General features: G+C 39.8%; 1 protein-coding gene across 3 annotated transcripts in view; it reads right to left on the bottom strand.

Moving 5' to 3' along the window:
* Window positions 1–11339, bottom strand: part of dscama (Down syndrome cell adhesion molecule a) — a 105123-nt gene extending 93784 nt beyond the window's left edge. For all 3 annotated transcript variants that reach the window (XM_030068602.1, XM_030068603.1, XM_030068605.1), the window contains exon 1: window positions 10377–11339. In XM_030068602.1, coding sequence (XP_029924462.1) covers window positions 10377–10419 — 43 coding nt within the window. In that variant the 5' untranslated portion in view covers window positions 10420–11339. The remainder of the gene's footprint in view (window positions 1–10376) is intronic.
* Between the last annotated feature and the right edge of the window lie 1192 nt (window positions 11340–12531).

Below are 12531 nucleotides of genomic sequence, written 5' to 3'. Positions count from 1 at the left end.
GGCGAGAGTATTTCATCTTCACTAAGCCGACTGCAAAGGCGAGTCCTCCTCTATTTACACAATGCAAACATATAGCTGGCCAATCTGCTTTGTGCGTGTGAGTCTGTGTGTGCGCATTAGTGTTTGTGTGTTTCCTCCGCATCCAAATTCATTTGAGAAACCGCACCACTGCTACTCTCAAACAAGAAACACAGCAAAACTGAAATATGCGACTAAACATGTATACACACACCTTATAATAACAGAGCAGGGTTGTGATGTATAGTTGACATACAGTATATGGCATCTTCATAATTCAGTCCTACAGGAGATGGTCCATACAGCGCGATTATAAATCACGCTGATGGACACACGGTCAATTGAGAAGAACAGAGACAAGCAACGACCGAGAAAATGGCAGCCATCTGCATTAGAGCTACACTCAATCTGCACACAAATGTGGATCATCCTTTATTAACCATCGTGTTCGCTGTGATGATTAGATCAAGATCAAGGTTTCCTTCATTTTCATAATAACTCGCAGAGCAGCTTTAAATACTGTGTATTTTTCTGTCCTATAGCAGCCTGTCTGCCTGGTGACAGGGGACACTGGGGCTCTTCAAACACAGCCAGGCAGCAAAATACACATAAACGTATTCAGAGCGTTTAGTGCTCGGGATTAATCGAATTATAATTTAATCATCTGATCAAACAGCAATTAGCATAATCACTTCTGGGGAAGGCCTGATAGAGCGGAGACTGAAGCGGAATGGACCTGGGGGCTAGCGGCACTTTAATGAAACGTTTGCCAGAATGTTTGAAAATGTTACACATTTCGGGCTACAGGAATAGAGCTGTTTTTTGAATGCTAATCAGCACTTTTTGGTTATGCCTCGTGAATACGTCCAATAGTCAGCCGTAGGGAAGGAAATTGCCAATGAGTACCTGATTTAATATTGTCACAATAAAAAAAGGTCCCAGCACATTAAGCACTGGTCAGTGTGACTGCAATATTTTCAAATTTAACACTCAGCTTTTTTGTTGAAGGACTGCAAGAGGCTGAAAGTAGACAATGGCAAAATTAATTTGACTTTTAAGAGAAAAAGATGGGTAGATTTGGTAGATTCCAATATTAATGTGCTTCCATTTCTGTATTTATGATACATCATTCCTTAATAGCCTTGAAATACAACTGGAAAACGCAATGTTTAGTCTGTGTATGTGTGTCTGCGTGCGTGCGTGCGTGTGGGTGGATGAGAAGACAATACGGCAATACAATGCCTTTCGATTCAAACATTTAAATGAACATCACTGGTTTGCCCTCTTGACAGAATAAGTCTTAATTTGGAAACAAGAGACTGATCAGATTGTTTGATTGTCAGCTCAACTGACATTATTAAGGTGAAGACACACACATTCACACACACACACACCCTGCAGTCACTGGAGGTCTCTGGACACCCCTGTTACTACACCAGACTGTGTGCTGGTGCTGGATGTTACAGTGACCTCTAGGAATATGACAGATGAAGAGTTACAGCTGGTGGAGACTTGAGGGAGGAAGGACTGCTTTGAAGTATGTGTATAAAAATGTATTTCACTGTTTTTAAGATGCAACTATCTCAAATCCTGTGATTTGTATTCAAACATACATTCATGCACTCTTAGCTATGCATTATCCAATACGTCTCCATCATGTAGCACACAGTTTAATATGGATGCTGTAGTACAAATAACATGGATATATTAGGTTTTAGAGTGATAGATAGGCAGACACAGACAGACAGACAGACAGACAGACAGACAGACAGACAGATAGATAGATAGATAGATAGATAGATAGATAGACAGACAGATAGATAGATAGATAGATAGATAGATAGATGATTAGTGATGTGATGGGAGATGCTGGTTTCAGATCCTTTGATGAAATTAAAAAGAAATTTAATTTGACTAACTCAGAATTTTGGAGGTTTCTACATGCTAAGGACTGTATTCTCTCAAATAAAAATCACATTTTGCAAAATACACCTGGGATTCAGGAACTTTATAATAGATGGAGTGTTAAAAGTCTATGAATTTATTAGAAGTAACCACTTTCCAAAATTGGATGGCCTAAAACTAAGTTGGGAAAAGGATCTGTGGCAGGAAATCCCAGAAGAGAATTGGAAAAACAAAACAAAACAAAACAAAACAAAACAAAACAAAACTCTCTGCATCATGGTATTATTACTCATGCGAAATGCTGTGACAATTTTTTTAATAAGCAAGACTTAAATTCAGAAACAATGATATATGTTGGAGATGCAGCAGAAAGGTAGGAACTCTGGTGCATATGTTACGCAATTGTGATAAAACATGCAATATGTGGGATGACATCATTTTTTTCTTAAATAAAATATCTGGAATACACCTGATCAAAGGTCCCACACTGTGTCTCTTGGGTCTACTCGCAGACAAAGTTAAAATGTCAAAACTCCAGGAATCATGGTGTTGTTTAGCTCTGATAACAGGATGTAGGATAATTCTGCACCACTGGAAATCCGCCACCGTATCCACTTTTAAATAATGGATCGAGGTCTTCAGTAAAATGGCACATTATGAGCAGGTTGCTTATAGTGGCTTGGAGGGAGGATCTATTTAATGAGGTTTGGAGTCCATTCCTTGCACAGTTGCTCAATATTTAGACCTGATGCCCCTTACTTGAGCATAATTTGTATTTGGAACAGGTAGTACAGGTTTGGGCATATGCAATGTAGACTTCCTAGGGTGTTGTGTTTTTGTCTTCTGTGTTGACTGTCTGGCTAAATTTGAATCCAGTCACTGGACTGTAGACCTTTTCTGTTTGTTTTGTTTGTTGTAAAAGAAAAAAAAAAAGAAAAAAGAAACTGGATATACAATACCTTGCAAGAAGACATATTATTCTTGCAACTGCAATATTATAACTGTCACGTTATTACTAAAAATATTACTAAAAAAACAGACAAAGAGAGAGAGGCACTACAATCTTAAGTATCTTTGTGTTTAAAATGTATCTAAATCATTGGTACATTAGCCATTTATCATTCTGGTTATCCCATTCTTATTAAATGAACTGAAGGAAATGCGGGTTGCCTATATAAAAGTCCAAGCTTATATATATACATTTCACCAGCAGCATCTCATTTTCCACACAGTTGTTTTGGTCCCACCATGATTACAGTTACCCAAGTCTAATTTAGTGCACAGCTACTATAGGCCATTAAATAAAGAGAGTGAGTCTGTAAACCACTTTACCAGCTGCTATCTCTTCTTCTTAGGCATACCAATATGTTTTGTTCAAAGTGGCTCAAATCAGGCAGATCTCTGTGTGTATGCATGCAGGCATGTGCGTCTCCACCCAAGAAGGGTGTGGAGAAACCCCAAGAGCCAGAGTCTCTGTAGGGGTCATTTGGCGACACTTCCATTACCCCAGTGACAGCCTTTAAAAATGGCTTTCCAATAATAGCTACACAGTATGTGTATGCAGTGTGCAAACCACATTCGAAAAAGCCCCCAGATTCTCTGCCACTGGCTTGCAATGTCTTCATAAACGACAGTAGCAGCCAAACCTCTCTCTGTTTCACCTACAAGACACAATCCTAGTTTGAACGGCTGCCGTTTGTCTGTCTACTGTGTGCTTATAGATATGCTGATTTCAGAAAAGAGCATGATTTTAGATTCTCTCTGATAAAGGCTGAGGTACAGTGTAGAGAATGTGTCCACAAAATGTGCTGGAGTCAGTCTCAGTGGCCTGAAATACCAGTCATATTTTCTCCTACTACTGAACAGGTGTGGTGGGACAACCTGCCTTAAAGAGCTGCCAACTCACCTGAAATTTTTCACTATATAAATTTGTCCATCAGAGAGTTTTGGGATTTCAAGGGCTTTACCATCGTGACAAGAATTCTGGAGAAAACATTGATGAAAATGTTCTTTTACTTGCATACAGCAATATGGACATACACAATAGACTTTTTTTTAATAAACAATCATTAGCAATGTAGATATGATGGCCAAGCAGGTAGTCAATTAACAGAACAGCTACAAAAGCTACAACAGTCTATTAAGTTCAGAAAACTGTGTCCATTTACTGTAATACAGCATTCAAAACCAGGACAAAACAACACTTATGCCATATCACAATATTATGATATCGAAAATCCCAATCGATATTTAGTGTCATATCAAAGTGTTGATATAGGCCAATACTGATTTATCACTCTTATCCTAATCCAAAATATCTTAGGTCAGCAGTAGCATCCTTATATGTAATATTACACTTTGACAGAACTGAACATAAATCCAAGTAAGGATAATGCAGCCAAGCCAAAGCGAGATAAACAATGGCCAGCATCCTGACGTACAAGATAGCATGAGTTACGTCAGTCTGCAGTACCTGCGTGGTCAGAGCATTAGCCTACTGCCCCACTTTATAATTGAAGCCTTTGAAAAACAAACACCACCACCACCACCACTGTTTTGTTAAATTACTGATCCAGACAACGACTAGAAACAGTCTGCTGAGGTATAAATAATGCATTTACATAATTTCCTCACCTATATCAGATCTTATAAAAAGTAAAAAAAATCAAATACATGACAGGCGAAGTGGGCATTGTGACCTAATTGAATGAATGCTACCAGTAAACCCCAGCACGTCTTCAAATATAAGACAAAAAATTGGCAATTTCCTGGCTGACACAAAAATCAAACACCAATCAAAACCAATGTCCAGTGTTTGCCCACACTGTGTATTTTACGATTATTTTATGAAAATGCACTGCATGCTCACAAACTGAAACACTACGGAGAAGTGTTGGAGCAACTCTGAGAGCTGTGTACTTGTGTTTGCTGACATTTTGTAGTGACTCTGACGTCCATGTGAAGTGACAGATGTGTTTTAAGGGACACTAGACTACAAAGACCCAGTTTCCCACTGGCCTGAACATGACCTCCAAACAATGCTTTCTAATGTTGCTGGTTACAATCGATGATGCCACTGAAATAAAAACTCTGTAATAATTTATAAGTGTGATATAAACATAAACTTTAACTTTACACTGATGAAGTCAAGGGCAAAGAGGTAGCCATATCACTACTGACAGAAAAAGGGCACCATCACTAAAGAAAACACATAGTAGAGCAGTTCTTAGAAATATTCAGGTTTGTGGATGTTTGATACGCAAAATAAATATTACGTGCACATAAAAATAAACTTTGGGATTATATTTTGTATAGATGTTAATTCAAAAATGCATTTGCAAAGAGCTGGAACTACATCTGTCACTGTTAGCCGTAACACTGGCTCATGACTGTCAAAAAGCACAGTAGTGTATATTACCATAATGGGAGAGAACTAAAGGTCTCTTTTATGTTTGATAAATCAAACAAATTATTCAATCTTCATCAGTCTCTAAAAACATAATACGTGACTGATATATTGGTCAGCAGCTAAATATAGTCATGTTTCTGCATGACAAAACAGCAATAGCCAGATTTGATATGATTCTTTGAGCATTAGATACCACATAACACAAGCTGACTCTCTCTGTCCCTCTTTCCCCTCTCTCCCTCCTCTTTTTCTGCCTCACTACACACCATCATCTCCTTAAGCATTCTGGTCTGGGTTAAATGAAACCTTTAACAGTTCAATGTGCATCCATTAACATATGCTTGAGTCTACTCTCCTCTGAACAGCCAAGTTAAGGCATAAGTAAACAGTGGAGAGATTTCCCCTTTTGCCAATTTGATTGGCCATGAAAATCTTGACTCACTACAGAGTGGCACTGTCGAATACTGGTGTGATGAGTGAGTCCAAAAAGAAAGAAAAAAAAAAAAGATTTCACTAATAGTCACTTAGTGTTTAAGGAACAACTTGGAGTACCTTTCTAATCCAGAGTTGCACAACCTTATGTATAATCTAACTAAAACAGTTCAGAGCCCTTCTTTCCAGTCTGTAAACCCTCACAACTACATCTCCAATTCGTACAAAAGCTGCAGTTCATGAGGAATGAAAGCTTTCACCTATATTGAACTGATCAATGGAGCACATGTCACTGACTAAGTTGGTGCACAACTGTTGTGAAATAATGCACAATAATCAATAATCTGCAGTGGATATTAATGTAGAATTATGTAAAAAAAAAAAAAAAATTACATTTTCTAATCCTGATGCAAATCTTCAATCTCTGACTCTACTCACTTTATATTTATACTTTATATGTTTATATTTTATATTTTTAAAGCTACATTTTCTCTCATGTGTGTGTGTGTGTGTGTGTGTGTGTGTATACAAGCGCACACATTAATAATTAGCTCCCCACTGAGAGGTAAAAGACATCAAGGCCTTGTTCCTACTTGCTATGAATAAGCAGACATTTAAGAATTATGCTGCCACTACATTGTGCTGCATGAAGTGACACAGGTCTGCTAATATTAATGGCCGCCTCAGAGGCTGCTGAGGAGCTGAGTTTAGTCGCTGTTTGCTGATGTGTGTTGCTGTGACTCTGTCAGCCCATTCTGACTCTATGTGAAGTGACAGATGTATACCAAAAGACACAAGTCTACACAGACCCAGTCTCCCACTGGCCTGAACATGACCTCCAAGGAACGCTGTTTTGGTAGCGATAATTAGTCAAACAATGAAATCGTCATAAGATTGGCAGAAAGATATATCAAATTTAACCAAAATATGGGCTCCATGTTTAATGTTTGCAAAGGTTACTGGCCTAAATGTTGGTTTGTGGACTGCTGATGTCAAAAAATGGCCACTAATAAACACTTATCACAGAGGGGAATATAGGACAAAAAAGTAATGCTGTATCTTGATTGAAGTAATGGAAAATACTTTTCCAACCTCTTTCTTGACACAAAACACCACATGGCCTCCACACTCACAGTAAGCCTACAGATATTAAAATCGCATCTATCACTGATACCTCCATTTGGACTCTAAATTAAATGGTCACTCTTAATTCTGCGCTGCATTTGTATCCATACAGTTTTATTAAATTAACTCTACATATCTGGTATCTTCAGCGCAAAACCCACTTCTCCTCTCTGGGGTTGGTTGATTACAATCTCAGTCCTCATGACAGCTTTATCAAGGTTAATCTCATACCTGGGTTCCCTGGGCTATTTCTGATCTAAATGAACAGTCTAAGTGTTGCTGACAGATATTCAGATGCTGGGGCCTTGGATATCTTTAATCTTCTGAACACAGTTGTTCAGCCTGAAGGAGCCTGCAGTCACTTTCCTACATCTCAGTTTCTTGCTATGTTGATTTGAACCACAAAAAACAGCAGGAAGCTAAATCCTACTCGTGCATTAATACAGTGTGAAGTCTGGATGAATTCATACTAAAAAGGCTTATGTTTTAATAAGCTGAGGTACCCTCTCCACTGCAGCCCCTCACCATCATATGCTCAAAGCTAAAAATACACATGCACAGAGTGATACTAAGTGCCAATTGAGGAGCTTCGCTGTATATTTACACTGCTTATTAGTGTCCAATTGAGCATGTGTCAGATTTTCCCCCCGGCATGGCTGAGCAAAAACAACATTATGCCATTTCCCCCATTTTATCTCTTCATAACTAGAATCTGTTGTTCCCGTTCCATTTAGGTTTTAATAGAGATACTTTTGCAAGAGCACTCTAAAAGCTCAAGCACCACTGAAGTGAACTCTACAACAATTTTTACTCTCTACAACAGTGAATTGTTTATATCCACTGCAGACGAGCTTGCAAATGTGTCCCTGAATTGGCAAACTGCAATTCAGAGTAAAATGGAGTTACTGACCAGAAATGACCACCGAAAAAAGGGTGTTTTGGTGCAAATAGATAGTAGACTGAATATTTTGTCTTTAAAATAGATCCTCTACATAGAATGCACAATGAAAACATCATTATCTGCGTAAATATCCATAGGAGCATAACTGAAAGAGAGGAGAATCAGTGACATTTCGAGCATTATGCATCAGATCAAGAGGAGCAATTTAAATGTTTCACGCAAAACTATCATTGAAAGAGTGCCAGGCCAAAATCTATGGCTAACACTTCCGGGGTCACCTGAGCAGGGAGCAGCGCTGCTCCAGCCCAGAGTCCACGCTGCAGCAGCACTCATTACCAGGTCTCCATAGAGACAACCTCAGCAGCCTGTACTGCACCCAAGCCTTAAAAGCCTTTATTTCAGGAAGCCTCGTCTCTCTGCCCAGAAGAGGTGCAAACTGTACTACTGTAATGGGACCTGAGCATTCACACTAATCATTTTCAGGGTTATTCAGTAAACACAAATGTACAGTAAAGCAGGCAGCATCTCAGATCAGCAAGCATGGCCTTTTTAATTGACCAAGAATCACTTGTCTTATAATCATGATTAGCATGTAGAGGTGTGTTTTATATTTAGTGTCATACAGATGGAAGCAAAACTGTCATTGTGCATTGTGACTTATTCTGATTTCTGCCCACAAAACAATATTTTAATCTCAGGATCAATGGAAAGGTGAGAGTTAAATGAACTGCGTCTATCGATATTAAATGCACTGCATCAGCAGCAACCACATTCGTAATGTTCATCACAACCAGAAGTGCTGTTATTGCCATTCAAAGTTTCCATGTCGAAGCCTCTAGCAGCAGCCATTTTGCAACGCTGTTGCCTGGACCAAAGAGACTGAAAAAGCCATTCAGAAGCAAAGAAACACATCGTACTCAGGCAAGCAGATATTTGAGCGCGCCATTGGGTGAGATCTGAAATGGGTATCAGCCTATATGGGACAGGTCCTCTCTGTTTCTGGAGACTGTCGTGCCACAATTGAAGAGAGGAGTCTTTGCTACGCCACCGTCACTGCTTTTACTCTATTCTCTCCTATAAACAACCACTGCCTTCATTCAGCCCTTCAGCATGGTCACAAAATGGTTTTCCTGTCATCTTGAGTTGACGCATCACCCTCTACCCTCAGTTTACATTGCATGTGTCCACTTTTCATTTTTTTGACCCCTTTCTGTCCGTCCATCTTTCAAAGGAGCCTCTAAATGCCCCAATTTTCTTTCGAGCTGATTTCTGCCCTCCCACACACCCACCCTCTAGCCCCACAGCCCCTTGTCCTCCTCATTGCCCCCCCTCTTCCTCACACACCCTTCTTGTATTCGCTGTAAAATCAGTCACCACCAGACCAAAAAAAAAAAAAAAAAAAAAACACAATTGCCTCTTATTAAACCCATCTTTTTGGGAAATCACTGTGCACAAAAAGGGACCTGGGTGCATTTTGCGAGAGGTGCACTTGGGAAAGGGTGATAAGGGCTTGTCTACTGTTTTTTTCCAATCCAAAACGACTCCATGTCTGTGCTTCTAATATGGCGGGTGCAATGCCATAAAAAAAGCACAGCCAACCCATTTAATCCTTTTTTCTAGAAGATACTGGATAGATCAGTGTGCAAGTAATCTTACGTACAAACGATTTAATTTAATAAATACAGTAATCAAATTTTTGGCCTTTATTGTGGCATGCAACTAAATTTAATATATTTTTTCAGCATCATATTTCTTGGTTCAGGAGAAGTGTATTTACTGTATCAAAAAATCAATACACATACCTGGATTAAAATTACTGCATTTTCATAAACTAAATAATTCTAGTGTTTGCATGCAATTCATATGCACTTTATGTTTTTTTTCCAACAATAAAAAAATGCTGCTTACACCAGGGAAACAGGAAAGTGTGTTACAATAAAAGCTAATTGCTCAGAAAAGGCACATTTTTCATAAACCATAGACACATGAAACAATGATTTTAAAAATGATCATGCACTCTAAACATCTAAAAAATAATCTAGCAAAATTAAGCCACACTTAGGCCCAGCCCCATCTGATGAGAGGGAATAAATGATGCTTTATGGTAAAAACCGAGAATACACTAAAATAATTATGATATTTAGTTTAAGCCTACATTTTCTTACAACAGTTTTTAATCCTTTATTTCACATTTAAAATAAGATGCATCTATATCACTCACCCAAAAATGCCACAATCTCTTTAACCCTCTCCCTCTCTGTCTTTCTCTATATATTGTACATTAAAATAAAATCTAAAACGGTAATAAAACATCAGTAGGTGAGCGTTTTCACACTCTAGCTGTATGGGCAGTTAACCTGGATGTAACTACCAAGCCCTGTGAAGCCCGTAACTAAGCCTCTGTGTCAGGACATAGCAACAGCCTGTTCCTCCTTTTAATACTGCAGGGGGGGAAAAAGGCAGAAATCAATATCTTAAATCTAGAAATAGTCAGGGGGGGGGGGCTCAGGTTATTATTTGCACGGTCAGTCCTGCTGGATATTAAACATAAACTTGAAGTTCAATGTGCACAAATGCATTACCTACCATTCAAGATGCACTGGGAAAAGATAATAGCCAATATCCACATGCCCCGCTCCGTTCAATATCCAAGCTTAGGCTTTTTCTTCTTCTCTCCCCGCACTCTTTCTTCCTGTAATTTCTTCCTTTTTATTTCTTCAACAAGTCAATTGCAACGAAAGAAAAGAGAGCTTGCACAAATCTCTCTCTCTCTCTCTCTCTCTCTCTCTCTCTCTCTCTCTCTCTCTCTCTCTCTCTCTCTCTCTCTCTCTCTCTCTCTCCCGCTCTCTCTCTAATTCACTCACTCACTCTCCCAATCCTTCACGTTGGGAAGAAGAAGAAGAGGAGGAGGTATGGGCTTCTTCTTCTGCTGCTGCCGCTGCTTTTGATTGTCTCCGGGTACAGGAGGAGATACTATATTATCCACAACTGCGCGTCTCCCGTTTTGGACTGACCGCACCGTACCGCACCGGGCCTCAGTGCAGTCTTCCCCCGGTCTCCGAGCGCTGCTCTGCGGGGAACATGAGGGAGCTCGGCTGGGTCCAGGTGAGGTCTGCTGCTGCTGCTGCTGCTGAGTCAGAGGCAGGAGACGCATAGGCAGGACAAACCCCCTTAACGCGCACACAACTCCTACGCTAAGTAATTAAAAATGAAAAACAAAACAAAACAAAACACATACCAAAAAATGCCTCCAAAATCTCAATATAAAAAGTAATCAATAAATAATAAATAAATAAATTACAAGATTATGCGCGGCCAAAAAGAGAACTCAAGTCAAACAAGTCATCCAAAAGGGAAAAAATATGCACAAAAGTTGGATTTTTTCGGAAAAAGAAAAAAAGCGCATGGACTTGATTGTTAGCTGCGCTGAAAACTCATTCTCTCTTCGCCGCCTCTCTCCGTCCGGCGAGCAACAAGCACACGCATCTTTCCCCCGCAGCCGCACACACAAACTGCGCACACTGGTCCCTGCGCTTATAACCTGCCCTGCCTCAGAGCACTGTGGAATAAACCCTCGCCTCCTTCTCCGCAGCCGCTTTTCTCCCTCTCCATTGCCTTAAAGGTGCAGAGTAGGAGGGGGCGGGGGGGGCGCACAGCAGAGCTTCTAAAACACCGCAAAAACACCCCCTGTCTTATTGTTGTAATATATATAGGTGTCCCACTCAGAGAGGGAACCTGTGCATTAACATAATGAAGACAAAATTAGCCCATGCAGGACATTCTTCTGTGGTTTAGCGGCTGTGCTGGGCTGGAGGATGGATGCTGAGGGAGGGAGACAGAGAGGGAGGGGGAGGGAGGGACTGATGTAGGCTACACCTGACTAGATATGTAGGCATTTTCGCGATGGGGGGAAAAGCTAAATTATCTTAATTGGAGGAGATCAAATCCTGTCTTTTAATGTGTTTTCTGTATAATTTATGAGCCCCGGGGGCGTTTTGGGGATCCAGCCAGCCTTAGCCCTGCATTCATTAATTGACCTTGACAAATATAAGCAGCGACCCCCCAATGCACCAGGGGGCATCAAACGGCGGCCATGTCAGACATTCACAGCCCCCCCGAGTTCACTGCTGCTCAAAACCACACAGGAGGCTCGGAATTAATGGCCATAACTACAACAAGCATGTACAGGTAGAACTTGGCACAATTTCGTTTCCTAACTGGAGAGAAATCAGAGATTGAATGGTGGATAAAACATTAACACTGACCTTCAGCTGGTGAAAAATAGCCACCAATGTAAACAAAATGAATTATATTTTCATTAAAACTTTAATTTATGCTTTTCCCCATAAATGACTTTATCTTTATGTAATTTAAACCAGTATGATATGAGATAAATACTATAATTTATATAATAAATATTAACATCAGCTTATAAAAGTGGGCAAACCATCTCTATAGGTGGATTTAGCCCCAGTGATTTTACAGTCAAAACATGGTTGTCTGTATGTAGGCCTACATCAGCAACGACAGGAGGTGTCACAAGAAGTTAACATATGCCCACAAGAAGAGAGCACATTATTGCAGACTGGGCAAAATGTTGAACTGTAGAATTAATTTGATTTATTCATTTTCTATTTCAACCAGCAGAAATTTTCACCATAGCTGGGTGATGCACATAGGGTACAGAGTCAAAAAAAATGTCATAAATGCTTTCTAGTGAACAATTTTTTGAGCAAACATC

Source organism: Myripristis murdjan, chromosome 14, assembly GCF_902150065.1.
Source record: "Myripristis murdjan chromosome 14, fMyrMur1.1, whole genome shotgun sequence".
Taxonomy (NCBI): domain Eukaryota; kingdom Metazoa; phylum Chordata; class Actinopteri; order Holocentriformes; family Holocentridae; genus Myripristis; species Myripristis murdjan.
Note: the sequence above shows the minus strand (reverse complement) of the source record. Positions and strands in the feature narration are given on the sequence as shown.